General features: G+C 44.4%; 1 protein-coding gene across 1 annotated transcript in view; it reads left to right on the top strand.

Moving 5' to 3' along the window:
- LOC144939988 (integrin beta-6-like) overlaps positions 1–20,227 on the top strand; it is a 56,734-nt gene that overhangs the window by 26,977 nt on the left and 9,530 nt on the right. The window contains exons 9-11 of the mRNA XM_078866745.1: positions 525–614; positions 9,143–9,277; positions 12,386–12,851. Coding sequence (XP_078722871.1) covers positions 525–614; positions 9,143–9,277; positions 12,386–12,851 — 691 coding nt within the window. The remainder of the gene's footprint in view (positions 1–524; positions 615–9,142; positions 9,278–12,385; positions 12,852–20,227) is intronic.

The following is a 20,227-nucleotide window of genomic DNA, read 5'->3' as shown; positions in this document are numbered from 1 at the left end:
ACGTACTTTTTCCACACGTATTTTAAAGCAAAGTTGAGGGTGCGTGTTATAATCCAGGTTTTTGTGCTTGTGACCAAATTTTGTTTCACTTCATTGATACCGAGCAAAATATCGGAGTGCATTTTACCTTGTAATTCGGAGGATACAGAGAGTATTAATTAAAGCAACATCGCTGCTAAGTTTTTTTTGTTTTTATCACAATATAGTTGTGACACAGTTGCGGTCACATAATGTATGCACGTAGAACTTTTTTAGCACGGTACGTAGCCAAGCGTGCTAATCGGAGATGCGGGGGATGGAAAGGCAACAAACTAAAACACAAAAAGCATATCCACGGGATAAAAATAGCATTGCTTATAGGCCAGCGTGGCACACACACACACACGTGCATGTGTGCTGCAGTAAATGCGCCGAAGAATTACAATGCAAGCAATGTGCAGGTGGGAGCAATTTTGTAATTAAATAGTATTTGCACTGTAAACGTGCCCTAACCGTGCCCTATTCATGACTTATCGCACCCACAGAACTATTCCACTCTCATCCCCGGGGCGACGTTCGGGCAGCTTAACAAAGACTCAACCAATGTCCAAGACCTCATCATTAAAGCGTACAAGGTAATGACACCGATGGTAAAGTATGCACAGGCACACGTCCTTGGAGACGACAACTTTATTCTTCACAGTGAAATGTAATGACACACCGGGTGAGGCAAGACATTCAATGTCATGATCTGCACGAGGAATTGTCAGTTTCACGTGCACAAAGCGTACTTGCGACACGTACACTCGCAAATGGGCTCCCAATATTGCTGCATCATTCTGAAGGCCGTTGCAGAGGAGGAGACCTCACATTTTATATCTAAATTGAGCCTGCACCAAACAACAAAAGACGCATTCAAAACGGTAATGCCTCCACAGTGCTTGTGCCAGGCGCGGTGCACTTTGAGGCCATGTGAATTGTAGAAGGCTCGCTAACAACAGGAGGTCACGGGACAGACCCAGGAGCCATGGGTTGACTGACTGAGATGACTGACCGATGCATCGCCTGTGCCACTCGGCACTCCGCTCGTTGTTGTGAGTGCCGCTCCTCTGCCTTCCGTTGTTGTTGGAGGGCGACTGTTTTCAACTGTCCAGTAGCATCCTTTACGAGCCTCCTCCATAGAGGCCGATCTCGACACCGCTGGTACCAGTTATCAGGAAGTCCACTAGGCTCCACCTCCTCCCCTACCACATCAGTCCATCTTTTCTGTAGCCCATGCCATGTCCATTTAGTCCCCTTTATCATGCCAAACAGAAGCTGCTTGGGCATGCGGTGGCTGGGCATGTTGGCTACATGACCCAACAAATGCAGCCATGCCTTCTGGATGAGCTCACCAGTTGGAATATGTCCAGGTCATTCAAGGATCTGTGAGCTCCTCACACAATCCAGCCTGGTTAAACTGAGGATAGATCGTCGGCAGGCTAGTCTGAATGTTTCAAACCGACGCAGAATACCTGAAGCTTTGTATGGAGTGACAGGCCAGGTAGCTTCTACACAGCATTACACAGCCGATTAAAAGATAATTCTGCTCATCTCTTTTGGAATGATATCTCTGTTTCCACACATAAGCACACTGCCCAGGCATTGGAAATTCTCCACTCTCTCCACAACCGCTCAATCACTCATGGGGATTTGAGGGCTTTGACTGTTTGATGACACACAACACCCAGACAGCTGCTTTGTTTTTGTTACCAGATCATCAGCATACGTAACATAGTTGACCAATAGAGAGCCATGCCTTGCCCGCACCCAGGCATTGATCAGCCTCCCGTTGTATCTGTACCAGGTGGAAATTCTAAACGGGTGCAGCCATGGAAAGCTTCTCGATCTACGTGATATGATAAAAAAGAGTTAAATAATGTGGGAGCCTATCACCGCACACACACACACAAGCATCATAAGCCACACAGCGAGAAGTGGCACCGACGCATTCGGTTACTTGCACATTGATCAATTCACGCAGCCTGAAACAAGGCCACAGGCACTTAGAGCAAGACAATAGGGCACTGTTCGTGAGCAATACCCAAGGAGGGCTTCCAGTAAACAATGTTAATGGCGGCATCAATTATAAAGATTTTCTTAACATTTACTTTCTAGAATTTAAAGTTAGCATGTTGCAATTGAGATGCAATAATTGGATGCTTGATTTGATCAAAGCAAATTTATTTATAAAAGCCAATTTAATTATATATATATTTTAGACTAATTAATGGACTCATTTATTTGTTGTGATAATAATGTTTGTTGTTTGTGCTTTTTGTTTTGGTGGTATTTCTTAATTAATTAATTAATCTACAGCATTATGGGATGCTATTTGCATGAATGACGCTATATAAAATAAAAGTTTTATTGTACACATTGTTGGAAATTCCACATTCCCATTGTTGTGGCCAAAGTGTGTTTACAGGACTACCTCTGTGTGTTGATGTCAATCAAATAGGTGTATCAAGCGTTGCAGTTTGGTTATGGGTAAAACCCAGTTATTAATTTGGTGCAGTGCTACACATGCCCACACATGCACAAGTGTAAAGTGTCTGTTTGTGAAGTTGGATTGCATGTCAGCTGTTTGTTGAATCCTGTTGCATTATAGCCCTTCCCTATGCCAGTTGATGTGTTTCAGGCTGACTCAGCCTTCAGTTTTGGCAGAGGCTGCCAGTTGGCTTCTTTGTAAATTCGTGATTCATTTGCTCCTTGTGTATGGGCTAATCTGGACCTGTAAATCTTGGAATATTCCAGTGTATTTGCGTGGATGCTGTGAACAACAACCCATTGTGGTGTACGTGAATTTGCCCACGTGATAATTCTATCCGTAAACACAAACACTTTAATGGAAGATGCTCAAAACATAGAGGGACAAAGTTTATTTAAGCATATGGCAGTGGATTTGCTACTCCAAATCTAGCCAGCATGAATTCATATTCCTAACATGTTTAGTTGTTATATGGAGGATGTACAAAAAATAGTTCAAACTATCCCTTGGTGTATTACTGCGAGTGTTGTTTTATGTTATGTTATCAAATTTGTCCTCGTGAAATTAATCTCTTTGGTAAATGCTAATTGAAGCATTACCAAACTTTTACTTTCAATCTTTCCACCTGTTTTGCCTTAACGGTGTTTCATCGCCTTTGGGGTGAAGTGGTTAAATCAATAGCAAGGTCTTTGTTTATACCACCTGCATAAACACGGGGCCCGGCTTACATGACGACAGATTCTGTATCCGCACCATGCCACGGTGAGCAGGGAGAGCGCTTTCAGTCACTTCTCTGACCCAGCTTTGAACAAGCCAGCTGCCCATGGTGTGGCGTTGCGAACACAGGGCGTCCCGACGCAGTGCTGAAATGACCTAAACAAGGCATCGCTTCACTCGCTGTGCCTGCATAAGCTAATCTTTGCAGTCCACGAGTGAGTATTTGCAGGGATCCTTCTTAGACACACCACTGAGACTTGGCAGATTGATGCAGTCATGCGTCTATGAAATCCCCAAAGCCTGGTATGGCCTAAAGAGGTCAATGGAAAAGGACCATGATACCAGCGCATTTGCTGCTCGCAATAAATCAGTGAGCCGCACCTGGCTTAGGGAATTAGGAAAACCCATTCCTGATAACGCTTCTCGTACTTAATGGGGACGAGGAGTCGCGAGGGACATTCGAATATGCAGCTACACTAACTGCCTCTAACCAAATGTTATGGCAGCATTATTTAACTTGAAGGGTTCACCTTGGCTTACAAATGGCTTGGGAAAACCGCTTCATGTTGTTTGTCTAGAGAATTGCTATACTGTAATTAAAAAGTACAAAGCACTGTTACGTGATTTCAAAATATATTCGTAGCAAAATATTGCACCAGCATTACACAGAATGTCTAATTACAGCCAAGATATATATAGCCACCAAGTAAACATAGGTAATATTTTATTGAAATGAACATCATTTATTGCTGATATAATTTTGAATGTGCTATGGCAAAAGGGACATTGCCAGAAATATTGGCCATTTTATATATATATATTGTTTTTTAAGGCGGTGTATTTTGACTAATGTGTTCAGTTTTCATGCTCACTAATGACAAACATTACACTGATTGAAAACAAGTGTTTGGGGAGGAGCAGTGATTGAAAAATGTTCAATCACTGGCTTAACGAGTCAGAAATATATTTGCCTTTTTTCACCAAACAAATCGGTTTTTACCTCAATAAAGTTTAATATCATGTTAATAATGACATCAAGGTGAGCATAATCAGATGACGCAAATATGACACCTTTATTTTTCGAATGCAAAAACATCCAATGATATTTCTATCCACCTGGGACACAAAGTACTTGTGCAAAACTGACACAGGTTTCTAAAGGTAAATAAATGATTAAATACGTTGAAGCTAAATGTGCAGCTCACGATGAAACGGCCGTTAAATCTTTTTTGGGTTGGACCGCGCGTCTTTGGGCACGATGTCCGACGTTACGCTCCACGCGTTGGGAGCTTCTTCAACAAAAGTACGTTGCGGAAGCGAAACCTCGTGCACCTTGCTGCACAAACCACGGCACAATCCGACAAGCTACGCAGGGGGTTACGGTTACATTTCGATGAACGCATCAAACGTGTAAATTGACAATTCATCCCGGGTTTTACGCCAAGGTCAAAAGCAGCTGCTCCTCCACAAGGGGGGAGGGGAGGGGGACGCAGCGATTAAGCGTTTTGAGTGCTCTGCCGTCGGTACATTCCTTCACCGTCAGCCAGTGGCCATTGTGATGGCCGTGAGGAATTGTGTACTCATTGTGCTGCGGGATTTCCCATGGCAACACTGCCGGGCAAGATCATTCTGTCGCGAACTTGATGAAAAGAGTGAAAAGAAATTAGGCCTACACAGCAGTGAGCGTGCGTGTGTGTGTGTGCATGACAACTCCCTGTGTGCATTGCTATGCACAGTTTTGGCATAGTAATTAGAGCACATCGAAAGCAAACAACACTTTTTCTTTGCTTTGTAATCATTTTAAATACATTGTCCTTGAAAATTCGTTTGGCCGATTACAATGCAAGCAATGTGGTGTAAATATTTAAAAGTTGTCTTTTTGCTAATTGTACGAACGTATTTGCAACGCGTGTTATTATATCTGTATTTACGTTGTGGAGAAAGTAAGACGAATGGGTCTTTTTTGTACACTGCACTGGGCTGTGTCCATATCAGTTTGATTGATCACAAGCACATGTCAGTGCTCTGGTTATTTAGACCTTGGGGAAAGAGGAGAGAGAAGGAGACAGTTAGAGTACACCGATCACTTGGTTAATCAACAAATACATACATCAATCAATCAATACGTAAATACATCAACTTACAAAGCAATCATTGCAATAATAATCTATTCAAAGACAGCTGGGAACTTCTTGAAACAGCCAATCTACTTTGCGAGTTAAACCTCAGGTACGAGGAGCTGAAGCAATGACAATAGTTCGATATATCATACATGTTCAAAATCACATGACAATTTAAAGCTTTCGTGACTGCAGGGATTCATCTTCTTGGTTCTTTCGGTAAAGTCACGTAGAAGGACAGACATGTTCTCCACCTGAAGACGGCTGCTTGCGTTGTGGCCGAAACGTCGTGAGAATTATTTAATTATGTTTTATTTTTATTATTTTTTATTATTTTCCTTCTACGTGACTTTACCGAAAGAACCAAGAAGATGAATCACATGACAGTTACATGAATTCTCCATTTATCTATAACGAATTTGGGGGGGGGGGGGGGCGTTGTGTACTGTATAGTTTTATTTCATTAATGCTCTCCATTTAAACTTTCTAAATTGTCAACATATCGGGAAACTGGCTTCTGCTGGACTGACTCCGTAGTGTTCCGTAACCAGGAATTAGTGTGTCGAAATTCAATATTGTTTTTACAAGGCAACCCTGGGTAAATGTAGTTGCATAGGGGACTTGACTTGTATGTTTTAGTACATGTCGCAGATAATTACGTAATTTAACATTCGTGCTTACGGGTATGTAATGAGTTACTCTTTAGAATCATGTCACAGGGTCTTCATTGTGGAATGCATAGCCGACTCTAGATTTGAAGCTTTCGTGACTGCAAGGATTCATACTCTTAGGTTTTTTGGGTAAAGTCACGTAGGTAAAAAATAAAATAAATAATAAATAATATAAATAATTGAAATAAAATAATAAATCACGACGTTTCGGAGGCAACACAAGTCTCCGTCATCAGGTGGGACCGTCACAGCTGAATTTACTGTATTATTATTTATATTATTTATTATTTATTTTATTTTTTACCTACGTGACTTTACCGAAAAAACCTAAGAGTATGCATAGCCGACTCCATGCGTTGGTAATAATGCCTCGTTAAATTACCGGGTTGTCGCGGCAACGGAACTGTTGAGCCCGCAGTATCTCAATGACTAACGTACCGACTGACCACCAGGCCACTGGAATTATGAGTGACCCCGTGATAAATGGCAGCTACTCATTGCATCGTTGACGTTAATGCTGGAACGCGTTAAACGAAAATGTGATTCGAATTCCTGGAACTCAAAACACAATGAGGTTAACCAATAAAACCGACGTGGTCCACCGTTTTAATGCAATACTACACACGTGCAACTGATTTTATGAGCGTTGTTTACTCGTTTGTGTGTGTGCGTGTATATGAGCACGGCTTCATGATATGGAGATGAATGGCATCATGAAAAATGTTGGTTTGTCAATGTCGAAGAAATTGAAATTCTTGTGGCTGTAGAAGTAATATATTGGCCCTAAAGGATTACTGGTATGCGAAATACATGTTTACAGCAGTCAAGGATGTCAACTGCTTGGTTGAAATTCAGATGTTTTGCATGCATGCAGGTTTTGAGGGATCTGCCGCAGACTTGCTTAATTGCAGGATGTGACTCATGCCATGGCAATACGCGTGTAGGCGCACATGTACACAAGGCGCGCGTGTCTATCAACATCTCACTTTATCCGCTGTATGTATGTGGAACTTCCTTCACACCGTGCGTAGCCAACCACCGTGCTAATCCAAGTTGCGTGGAATTGACAACGAAGTACACACAAAATGTAGTGATAACAAAAATGAGTTTTCAATCTAGATTGCTCCAGTGGCTTCCTAATATCGGAAGAGCATTCCAGACAGCCGCAAAAGCGCACCTGAACGCGCACAATGCAATAACTGGTCAGGTTCGCTATTAATTCATGCTCAGCCACTGTGGTTTTGCTATTTAGGAAGGTAGCTACCGTACTTATAACAAGAGCTGGGACGACTAATCGATGAATTTGATTGGTCGACTAAAACTTGCATCGACTACTTTTTTTCGTGGCCAATTTACTTGGGTCCATTTAAAAATGACGGCCACCCAAACACGCTGCTGCCTGAAGGTGGGAACCCCCCTGACAGGGCACACCCAGTGGCCGATGGCCATTGCGGTGAGGAATTTGACAGCGATCATTCGACAGAACGCAGGTGACACTTCCTCCCCCCCCGCCGCTCCCCCTCCCAACTATTCTCACATCATCTGATCAGTCGAGTATGTCAAACCGATAACGGGTTGAGAAACGATCACTTAAACAAATCGTCTAACCCAACGTTGGCCGCATGACGCCTCTTGCAAAAGGACACATGGGGTGCGTTACCCCAAAAATTTCACGTGTCGTTCCGGAGTCTCGCCTTCGCTGAAATTTCACGCAGGCGAGTGGCCACTCTCCATCCCTGCCGTCCGATCGTACGGCGCGAAAGAAGTCAAACGTACACACCGCACGTACGTGCGTCCACAATGCTTGCAGTCCCCACCGTGATGTTGGCCACAGACCATGCCGAGTTGGACTTTGCTCACAGCAGGGTACACCACCACCTCCCACCACCCCCCCCCAACTTCTTCAACGTTGTGGGCTCTGGGAATGTCTAGTGAGCGGCTTAGACAGCTCACTCGACTGGAAAAACGACTCGAAACGTTGACACATCGTCGCATTCATGCGCGGATTTGGCTTTCAATTTTTCCCTTCAAAGCAGTGCCCAGAGGGTTTCGCCCTAAACTCCCCTCACCTCCACCCATCGACCGTAAATAATTACCGCCGGCGTTTGCTGATTGCCCTTGCACACCGCAAGCTCAGTGGCATCGCCAGGGCCCCCCAGAACCTGCGGGCTTGGCCCCCCCAGAGCATTGCCCTTGGCAACGCCGCCGTGATCATTGCCGTGGCTACGGACATTGGCCGGGCCCTCTGGGGAATGCGAAATGATTCCTGGGTAAACTTTTTAGTTGTTGTTTGAGCTCGCGAAATCACTTGCGGTGGAGTCACTTGCGTGTGTGGGGCTGGGTGGGCTTTTACAAGTCGGATCGGACGCGCGCATTAAGCCTCGTCGTTTTTTGTTGACTGGAATTTTGTGAGTTCCGTGTGTGTACGCTCCATACCGTGTCTCGTTCTACTCTTGAGTATTTTTTGTTCGTGATAAACGTTAAAGTGCATCCCCGCTTAAACGAACTTGGCACAATGCTGGTTTTCACTCGTGGCCCAGAGCTAGTGATGGAAATTACACGTTTCTATGGCGACGAGGAATGATGTATTACTGTTGCACCAGGGAACCCAAAACACACGATTTTGTTTGTCTCACTGGGATGTTTTCTTTTTACAAATATTCGTAGTAATTATATGTCCTATAATGTATAGTGCACGGGGTTAGCGCGCCAGTGTTTGCTTGTTCAAAAGTTCAAGCTGCGTGATTATTACCTAATAGAGCAGGAATGTGTACCACTGAGTATAAAAGTGCATAGTTGACCCGATGATTGATAATTGCATGTCTTTGTCCTGGACAAAGTAACAAAACTAAAATCTGGGGGGGGGGTCGATATATAAATATTAACAAATAGCTCCTTCCCATTAAAGACAATCTATTTCAACGGGTTGTTACCTGGTTAGTAGTTCAGAGTCCGCAGGCTGTGTGTGTGTGTATGGATGGTACTTAGGTGAACAGAAATCCTGAGCTTGTTTGGCTGAGATTCCAGCACAAGTACAAACTGCCATAATTACGGTAAATCCTCCATCGTCCCTTAACGAACGGGTGGTGGTTGTTTTTTTTTGCGTGCGGATTTTGTCCTGACAGGGCCTACGCTCGGAGGTGGAGCTCGAGGTGAAGGAGCAGCTCGAAGGAGTGAAGCTCTACTTCACCGCTCTGTGCCACGATGGCACCGTGCTGCCTGGCCAAAAGAAATGCACCAACCTGCGCGAGGGCGACAAGGTGACGAGGCTGCACGCACCGCACGCGCAATGCGCCGCACACATAGCGCGCCGCGCACGCACGGAGCGCCAGCACCGCACGCACGGCATTCGTGGGATTAGCGGCAGAGGTCGCAACCGGGTACCCGATACCCGTACCCTACCCGATACCCGGCGACCCTGGTGCGGCCGGGTATGGGTACGGGTAAGGAATCAAAACCCGTTTGCGACCTCTGATTGGCGGTAGCGTAGCGGGCGGTGCGGCGCTGCGTCGCGCTATGAACCCGGCGACCCGAGTTCGATTCCCGGCTCACGGCCAACACCAGTGACGATTATCTGAACCGGTCCTGGGACTCTCTAAGGTCAACTCAGCCTCAAATGAGTACCTTGTGCGGTGTGTGTAAACATCGCCACGAGGGAGACGAAGGCAGCCGGACGTGGTGCTGGCCACCCACCACCTCGTGTGCCGTTCCGGCCTTCATAGGTGCTCACCAACAGCACTTGCTCCACAGCACTGGCTGAATCACAATGCATCCTCCTGGCAGTGCTTTCCAACTCCTGAAAGTGTAAAGTCATAAAACTAACCGCAAAGAGACATCTCTTAGCTATACCTTCCAATGTTGCCAAGTATGTCACTTACAGAGTACACCAATACAGGATCCTTAATACACAGCACTCCTAATTCTGCATGACATCCTCTTCCCAGAAAGTTGCTCGATTCGTTGCTCTTTGCTTTTAGTCGCTCAGGAAACCCAAAACGACGGTAAGCCTTAGCAACAAAATCACTCTGTTGTCGACAGTGCCCCTCGCAATTCTATGAATTGAAACAATTAGGGGTCATGATTCAATTCAAGAATACATTATTTTTTTATCGATTGCATTGAATGCAGCAGCCTCTAGTGGCAGCAGGGGTCACATAAACCCATGACATACGACATCTAAGAATCGAAAATACTCTTATCTCTTTATGCGCTCAATTGTATGCATCATGAGCGTAACAATCAATGTTTTTGTATCGATCAATGCAGTTGTTAAACCCCTGCACGGCATGCGGAGCACACACACATTGCTCGCAGACGCGCGTGCAGCACACAAAACCTGAGCAGCAGACGTAACATGCACACACATGGCAGCCACAGCGCCTGACTCACTACACCAGTTCCCTGTTTAATCACCAGCAGCCTTCTACATTTAAACCCTACATTCCTGCACTCAGACATGGACATTGGCTATCCTGATGCACAAAGTCAACTTTCATTTTGCTAAGCACTTTGGCACAGGTTGTTTTTTTATTTGTTTGATTCGCTCCACCGAGGCTCGATGGCAAGTCTTGGACAGTAAGTCTTAGAAAGCGCCAAAGTCATGTTAGTCTGTCAAGCGCCTTAGGATGAGCCAGAGGGCTCAGAGCCCAGAAATGGGGCAGGCACAGGAGGCATGTGAGAGTGCGCGTATTGAGTCTTTAACATTGGGAGGGATGAAAATGTTCTTTTTTTTCAAAGGCAGCAGAAGTAGCGTGAACATCAGATGGGGTCCTGGCCTGCGTTAACCTCTGTCACACGAGAGGCTCTGCCTTGCTCAGCTCCCAGCTGAGACCCGGGCTGCATTACTCACTTTCATTGCTCCCAGCACGGGTTTCCTGTGTGCCGTTTTAGCTGTCATCGGGGCACTAGCAAAATAATTTATAGGCATCTGCGTGTTCAGGCAGGTATGTCATTTGCGCATGACTCTGTAAATAGTTGCTACGCTGTGTGCATGACGAGTGTGCATTTCTGCAAAATAAATTTGGGGCAATGGTATTAAAATAGGAAATGTACATTTTCAATAGCCTGTAACGTAAATCCCATGTTGAAATACTGTAGGTTGAAATGTTCACGAATAACTTTAAAACCCTTTGTCAATCCATATCTGGATGTAGGTCTCCCCATGCCCTGTCAACACGTGGAGGCCTCCCCATGCACTCACCCTGCTGGTCAGTGCAGGTTGTGAAGGTGGCAGGCCCTGGTCTAATTCAGACATCACTTGCTGTTCATATTAGTTGTGGCCAGGAATCAAACTAAACAATAAAGCTAAACTTATTTTTTTTTATTTTACCAGATAAGGCCCACTGAACTGTATTGACCTGGCCACAAATAATAGTTCAACAAAGTGGCTTATCATGTGGACATTTATAGCAGCCACATACTCAAAACACATGTTTATAGATGTGGAGGGAAAAACCAGAGGACCCGGAGAAAAATCCACGCGACCACGGGGAGAACACGCAAACTCCAAATATACAGCAGCAGGCGTCAGGTCGGGATGGAACCCACGACCTCCTGCATACCAGGCGAGGTAGTTAACATCTCGCTCAGTGCTGACAACTGTGCGACCTACTGCGGCACCGCACCAACCTTGAATTTCTGTATTGTTGTGTGTGGTGTGGCGCTGGGGTGAAAAATCATTTTCCACTCCTGGACTTAACAGCATCATTGCTGACTGGTATCTGAACGCATCATAGACTGCTCCTAAGTTAACCCGGTTTGAAATGAGTACCTGGTACAGTGTGTGCCTGCATCAACACTGAAGGGACAAAAGTGGGTGACAGTACCAACTCCCCGTGTGCTGTGCCGCTCTTAATAGATGCTCGGCAGCAGCACCTTGCACCTGCAGGCTATTTGTTTTCAAAAGTGGAAGGAAAAAGGAGAAGATGTAAAACCATGCTGATAGAAGCAGTGGTATGAGATCTAGCAGAAAAAAATATTGAGAATGAACAAGGCAGTTGTAGGCACCGGAAAGTCTTTTGGCCCCGTCGTTATGTTTGTCTCTATGTATGTTACATTTCTTTCGCGCCGTATGTAGCCAACCGTGATAATCGGAGGTGCGGGGGAAGGACAGCAAATAAAACACAAAAAGCGGTTTGAAAGAAATCATTTTTAAATCTATATTTAAAAGTGCATAGCTCCAGTCACGAATGAATGACCTGACCGAAGGAGCAGATGATGATGATCATGACGGTGAGTATTTTCACTCTGTCGCACACATTCCTTCGGTCTTTGCGTGAACACACCTAGGCCTGCACGTCCGTACTCATGTTAAATAACACTCGCCCGCACGTGTCCACGCCGCACTGCTCCCCCACCACCACCACCAGGTTCGCTTCAACGTGTCAGTGGAGCTGACCTCGTGCCTGCCCGGCAAGCACACGCTGCTGCTGAAGCCCGTGGGCCTCCGGGACGTGCTGCAGCTCGAGGTGACGGCGCAGTGCGGCTGCCAGTGCGAGGCCGCACCGGAGATTTCCAGCCCTCGCTGCACGGCGGGCAACGGCGACTACACGTGCGGTGTGTGCACCTGCTCGCCGGGGCGGCTCGGCCCGCGCTGCGAGTGCGCCAGCGGCGGCGGCGGTGACGAGGGGGGACCCGGCGGAGGAGGAGACGGAGGGACGGGCGAGTCGGAGAGAGAGTGCCGGCCCGAGCCTGAGGCGCCCGCTTGCAGTGGGCGCGGCGACTGCTTCTGCGGGACCTGCCAGTGCCACAGTAGCGAGTTCGGCCGAATCTACGGGCAGCATTGCGAGTGCGACAACTTCTCCTGCGCTCACCACAACAGCAACATCTGTGCAGGTGAGCGCCTATTCATTGTATAGGCCCCACCACTCTTTCAATGGAGAACCAATATCTGCATGTGCTGGATATGGAAATGTTCTTATCGTGGTTGATCACACTCGTGCCTCACAGCAAGAAGGGCCTGGGATCGATTCCCCAATCGGGTGTCTTTCTTCGTAGAGTTTGTATGTTCTTTCCCGCCTTCTGAATGGGTTTCTCTTGGGTTCTATGGTGTTCTCTAATAGCAATATATATTTCCTGGTATCGGCCAAACACCTGAATGCTGAGATTGCCCTGAACATAACTCAATTGGGATTACGCAAAACAATTTAACTCGTGACTGTGAATACTTAGTCGGAGACTCTGAAAAAGAGCTCTGAGACTGAGGCTTTCCTGGGTAAATGTAATGCATAAATAAATAAAGATTCAATACCGTGAACAAATGCAATGAATAAATGATTCGGACAGGCGATGCATAAATATCACAGCAATAAAGATGTGAAGTGAGCATGGTTGTAGCGGCGAATCAGTGTTCACGCTGGCAGGATCAGGGTGAGGGTGGTTAGCCCTGTACACCTGAGAAATGGAGGCCGCTTTGTCTGCGGCAGGCTTATCACCATGAGTGGCAGTTGGACAGACTACGGATGGACGATGGTATATGAAGGAGAGGGCAGATTGAGAATAATATTCAGATCCTTCAAGAAAGCTGGGCATTTTTTTTTCGAGGCGAGGCACGCCTTAGTTACCAGTCTGTTGATAATCTCCTCAATTACCAGATCTGATCGAGATATCGTTCATCCTTCTTCGAAGAGTCAGTGACATCACAAGGTTGGAGTATTTTATTCGTGTGCTTTTCCATTTTTTCCATGTGAGGTATCAATTATTATTTTTCTTGGACGGTTGGCCCCTGTCCCCTCTAAATTCCCGGCTGAATGCCACCAGCTTTGATAGGATCCTGGAGAGATATTTCACCAAATGCAGAGGTGAATTGAAGAGGCTGTTGCTGGGCAGCAGAGTCCAAGGAGGAGGGGCGGCCCACCACTGTCATGGAAACCGTCCGTGCCCAGCAGGCGGCGGTCAAAATGGCCGACGGACACACACGGACTTCTGGCACTTTGTTATAAGGCCTGACGGTGTTCCGAAAAATAAAGAGAATATAAAAAGTAAATAGGTTGTGAAAAAGGGGTGAAAAGGCTGGCCTGCAAACATGTAGCAACACCACTTGAGGAAAGGATTTACAAAGAGGCTGTGTGCATTCTGCACATTTTGGGTAAGTGCGGTTGGGTTTTCAGAAGATAAGTGGATTTGAAAGGACGTCCCAGAACCATTATTTTGGAGAACAAAACTAGCAGACTGCCCAATGCCTTTATTGGAAGGTCTATTTCTCAGAAACTAAGCTGTATTTGTCAGAGGGAAGCGCTTTAATTTTTGCGTATGACGTATATATGTATCTGCATTAACAGGGTACATTAATGCAGTGTGAATCTCAGACCTGCCAATAGTTACATCATTAACAGACATAGTCCTTGAACCTTTGTAAGGAAGGCCATGTATACTATTAGGAGGAGGGAATATTCATTTATTAATGTTACCTCTCATCTCAGATCTATAGTTTGTACTAAACAGCAGCAGCTTAATTTGAGTTTTTTACGTCCCACTTGGGGGTACTGTTTTTTTAGATACCGATGCGTTATTTTAATCATGCAGGGATATTTTTTATTTACATGTGCCTTAGAATTTGTAATATGTAATTAAATACTTCCTAAACTGATAGTTGCGTTATGAAGAAAAAATAATAAGGTGACACTCCTGAGGATTATTCTCTCTTTATAAGGCAGCCTGAGCATGAAAGTAATGGGCTGTTTAATTCCGAATAAAAAATGTATGCAGAAAAAGGCATTCATATTTATGTATATCCATCAAAAGTGAATTTGACCATTACCAATGGAAACTGACAATGGAAACTGTATTTAAACCACAGTGTATTCTGTACCATAGCATTTATTTAATATATGATAGAATGTGTGAAGATATAATGGAATGCCACTGCCATTGTTTTCTTCTAAATTGTTTACAGCATGAGAACCTTGAGCATTAAATCTCTTATTATGCAATCTTATTAAAAAATAATGCTTCAAAATCCACCAAACATGAGGCTGACGTGACTTGTTCTGCCCGTTCTCAATATGGATGGCATGATATAACTATAGATGGTATGACATAATTGACTAAACAATGAAAGTCAATTAAAAAAAAGCATACATTCATTTCAATCTAATCTACATGCGTGGTTTGAAAAGCACCTCTGCTCAAGAGTTTTAAGCCGTTGATCGGGAAATTGTGGTCGTTTGCTACGATGGACAGGAGGGTGGCACACAATCCCTGCCACACGCCCTTCCACTTAAGGTTTGATATATGGTATTGTCATAATTTGGGGTGACGATGTGATGCAATAAAAACATTTACCCCCATAAAAGATTATACATTCTAAAAAATATATATATAACAAGTGATGTCTGATATCCGCACCTCTGATTGGCTATATACCGTGAGAAAAAAGTTCAACCTACATACCATGTCAAAATAAAGGTGCAGCTCTGAAATAGCCTGCTAATGCCACTGCTGCTAGAAGGGTATTTTAAGCTGTCCTTGGCCCTAATCCTTCACCAACCCACACTGACCACCATGGTGGAGTAAAGTTAAACACCCACGAAACAACAGAGAAATTACAATAATTAATTAACACAACTTTAGACACTACACTTCATTCGAAATACTGTATGCTAATGTGTTAGCCATAACTTGGTTTTGTGCATTATGGTACTTTGGATATAACTCGGAATTGATATAACTTTGATACACAAAGTAATGCCTGTTTGTGAAGTCTCTTCCAATCAGGCTGACAAAATATCCAACGGACAAAAATATCCCTTATCGTGAGGAATATACTTAGAAAAACAGAATTATCAATTGCTATAATAAAAAAAACTCCCACTCATAACAAGAAAACACATTTTCAAAATTGCATCTGTGCAGGGTTTGGGAGCGAGTGCATGCACTTGAAACCTTGTGAGTAGCGTCCCCTGTTCTGCGCGAATACCTGGTAAAAAGGGGCCTCTATGCATGCACATGTGGTCAGAGTTAATTCCGCGAGTCCCGCTAATCTAGGAGGGCCAGATGAGAAGGTGGTTTTAAAACGGGGCAAGTGAGAGGCTCCTAATCAGGCTTGGCCACATACATGCACACGCGCACACGTGAAAGAAAAAAAAGACACGAACACGTCACCGCATGTTTCAGAACGCACTCTTCAGAGAGGAGAATGTGCAAAGTTTGTGGAAAGCTTTGGGCAGGAGGGGGGGTGCTAAGCTGTTTATATATGAACAAAAGTTGTTCTTGTGGGGATGTGGGCAGCTGGGATTCCTTCATTATGATACACGCAATGTAACAAAGGGGCACGGATGCGGAACTAATGACTAGGGACTTGACACAGGGGGCGCGCGGCACACACTCACCAGCGAAGCCAGGGAGAAAATTGGGAAATGAATGAATAAAGTAGAAATCCGTATTTTTGTTACTTTTGACGATATGTGAATAAATGTCAAACTATTATTGACCAAACATGACTGAGTCACGGTAGAGTATGAGCAATGGCGTTTTTGGGGGAATTGATTGTACATTTCTATGACGGAAGGAAAAGAAAGCAATGTGCATTTTATTATGAGGCTCTGATGCTACAGTACGTACCGTTCACTGGATAGTGGTCATCATGGTGTTGTGAAAAAACATTTACGGCAACATTTGTTTGGCATGATGTTCAGTTGTTGAATCAGTTGAGATTCACAATGTCTGGTTTAAAATTCTGGTTGAGGTTGAAATGTGATCCTGACTGCACAGTATTTCGGGAAATGTAACAATTCTTTCTCGTGGCTGCAAATTATCTACACATTTATCAGCATCAGATGCAACAGTGGCCACTAAGAAACCTTCCCACACCAAGAACAAATATATATGAGTGTTTGTTGATAAATTATGTACACTGTTACTTTCCCAAAAATAAAGGCATCTTTAACCACAGTCGACTTAAACCAAACTGTATATATACAAAACGATTACAAAGTTCTCTCTGCCTAAAGCGTTCTTGTCATTTTTCTTAACGAATACAAATCTAGCTGTCTTTGGCAAAATATATTTATTGCAAAAAAATACGTCTTTAGGGTTAAGGCTACAGCAGTTAATGTTATCTTGGTGTTTTCAGATTAAAACTGCCATACTGTGCCTACCAGCAGTGCTTCTCCGAGTGGTAACAGCATCCGCCTTAGTTGCTGGAGATTGTGGGTTTGATTTTCACAGCCAGTGCTACTACACCCAAGCATTTAACCCCAGTACATCCGGGTTCACACTCTGTGTAAAACAGTCTCCACGAAGGTAAAATTTGCATTGTTCAACTCTATGTTGGCATTATAGTAATCGAGAGAATAACACGAGGTGTGGGGCAATTTTGTTCCACCGTCATAGAGAACATTTATGCAAGGAAGTTCATTCTCATCTCAATAAATGTTGGTTATGACCGGAGGGCAGAGAGGCTGAATGTCAGGCGGTGGGCATTCACGCTGTGCCATTTAAAGATATTGACATTACACGGACAACAGTAGTGCTTGAATCCATCACAGTTATCAGCAGCTTGAACTCGTTAGCAGGAGAAAAAAAAAGCCAATCGCAGATTGCATTTACCTCGTCACCTGGAAAGCTGACTTGTCGTTTCAGTAATTGGACACTGTATCGTCTCCAAGTGCCCAAATGTACGTTAAGAGGCCCTTGGCCCCTGCTGCGGCCCCTCTGGGAGTCTGATAAGAGAGGCAGTTGGAACAGGAGAGAACGCAGCGCGCCCAGTTTGGCGATTGACAAGAGCCCCGTGGAAACGGGGTGCTCAAATCCCCCATGCACGCACACTATAGTGCCATGTTAAACTCGAGCCAAGCTGTCCGGTATCACACCGCTCACCACGTGACTCTCTCTAAAAGTCAACACGCTCGGGTACACCTGCAAATTAGACAGTTGTAGTGAACCCAGAATCCAGGAGCTTTCTCCCATCTTGTCCATGCACATCTCTAAATGTATGTGTACTGCACTCTGAATCCAATAACCCGAGGTCAATTCCCAGCCAGAGCTAACATGGTTGGCGTGTGATATATGAACTGGTCACACCCCCCCCACCCCCTCACCAACCCACACTGACCAGCATAGGGAAGTATGGTCAAACAATCCTCATGACCAACACAGCGTGGGGAGGCCTTTATTGAGCAAACGGTCAATTGAAAAAGGGCTGTAATTGCCTCGTTATTTCACAAATACCCGCAACAGCGCGGCCTCAACTTTAAGGAGCAAGTAGAACAAGAAACGGCGTAATCTAGGGCAACAGCAGCACGACTCGGGTGAGATCAGTGTAAGTGGCCCCATGGCTCCCCGTGAGAGAGGTAATAGAGCAAAACCAGCACTGCAGGGCTCTAAAACCAGAGAGTCTGAACATTTGGATGGCTCAAGACTTGCATCTGTGGCCTGGAGTAAAAGGGTCTGTGATGTGTGTACACATGGATATGCCGGGTATTTTTTTAAGAGTGCGGTATTTGCTTACTGTAATTATATCTTCGAAGGATATTTCACCGTGTTTTAATTTCCCTGTTTGCCGCTAATTTGGCGAATCACAATTACAGACATAGCATTGTTTTTTTGATAATATCATCTGCAGTAGCATAAATTGTTCTGAATCCACAAAGCCTTTACATGCTTGTGCCACCTACTCTGACATTGTGCAGCTGTTTATCCGTCTTACTCCTACACACTCCCTGTTTTCACATTGATGATAAATCATTAGGAAGAGAACACAAAAAGGATGCCAAAGAATGAACGAACAAAGGCTTTGGAATCGTAGCGTCCATTTGTAATGATATTTGATAACAAATAAATGTGATATTTCTGATGAACAGTAATGGTCCGTTCGAGGGTATGGTAGCTAAAATGAACAAAACGTTGGGAGTATCGTGGGAGGGAGTCAAATGATTGTTGAATCTTGATTACAGCACTAAATCTTGGCACCTCAATTCCTAGAAAGGCAATGACATGTTGTTGTTCAGCATGGCTAGTTATTATTATTGGATGAAAATAGTTAAGTTACATCCGATGTGTAAGTACAGTAAGTATGTATGTACAGTACCTAAAGAGATGGTGGATCTTAAATTGTGCTTTGAGCAAATAGGTCCCTGTAGGAGGAGGCAAGGGGGTAAGTCAAGCAATAGCTTTAAAATAATTGGCCAGTCGAGAATTCTCTCACATGGCAAACACAATTTATAACAGAACCTGAAAATGTATTAAAAAAAAATGGTGTGACACTCAATGATCTTAGATGGTGCTGTAATTGTATGTTTGAAGGATATTTCCTGGGAAAGTCATACGAGGTCAAACTAGTAGTCATCTTCATTGATCTCTCCACGGTAACTAAATGACTATTATTATTATTAAATTAGAAAAAAAAATCATTACTTAAGGCACATTACACAACTGCATATCATGGCAATCATCATCAGCCATTATCTATGAACTGCAGGACGAAGGCCTGTCGATGCCATCACCGTACCGAACAATCCTGCAAAGCCATAATCTCATCTCACGTTTGCACAAACTTCATTTCCGCAGTGGGCACTCTTCTCTGATGCGTTCCCTCCTTTGTCCGCTATTCTGTCACCAGTCTCTTCGATTTTAGCACCACCGAGAATATTCACAGATAACAATGTCCTCGGCGAACGGCCGGGTTGGTCACTCTCAGATGTCGTTTCCGGTTGTGCCGCGCGTTGTCCGGCATGATGTCCGACGTTTTGCTCCACATGCCAGGAGCTTCTTCAGGAACCCAACGACATGCGATTCAATCCACGAACAAATCCGCACCTTTGATTAGCAGTTGGCTATGTACGGTGCGAAATAAGTTCAACATACATATATAGTGATGAATGTATTCATCAATGAAGTATTTATTGTTATTTTATTTTAGAAAATCATCAAGCGTGGATGATGACTACCGGCTGCCCAGTATGTGTGTCCACGAAGCAATGTTGTTTAACATGTTGGAACTTTTTTTTTACTTTCCCCACCTATCAGCATAAACAAATGCAGAAAATGAATGAAAGTTTACAGCATTTCGCATTTCCAGTTTTCATAACTAAAATGTGTTTACGTGTCTGCAAAACCAGGCATCTAACAAATAAAAAGTGCTTGGCTCTACGGCACAACCGCAAAAAAAACGTACAGCACAGCCAAATGGACCATCTTGTGTCATTGCTTAGTTGTGTTGTTGCGTCGCTGTGTCGTTGTTTTGTTGTGTCGTTGCGTAGGTGTGTTGTTGT

This window comes from Lampetra fluviatilis, chromosome 2 (assembly GCF_964198595.1).
Source record: "Lampetra fluviatilis chromosome 2, kcLamFluv1.1, whole genome shotgun sequence".
NCBI classification, from domain to species: Eukaryota; Metazoa; Chordata; class Hyperoartia; order Petromyzontiformes; family Petromyzontidae; genus Lampetra; species Lampetra fluviatilis.
This window is presented reverse-complemented; position numbering and strand designations above follow the sequence as displayed.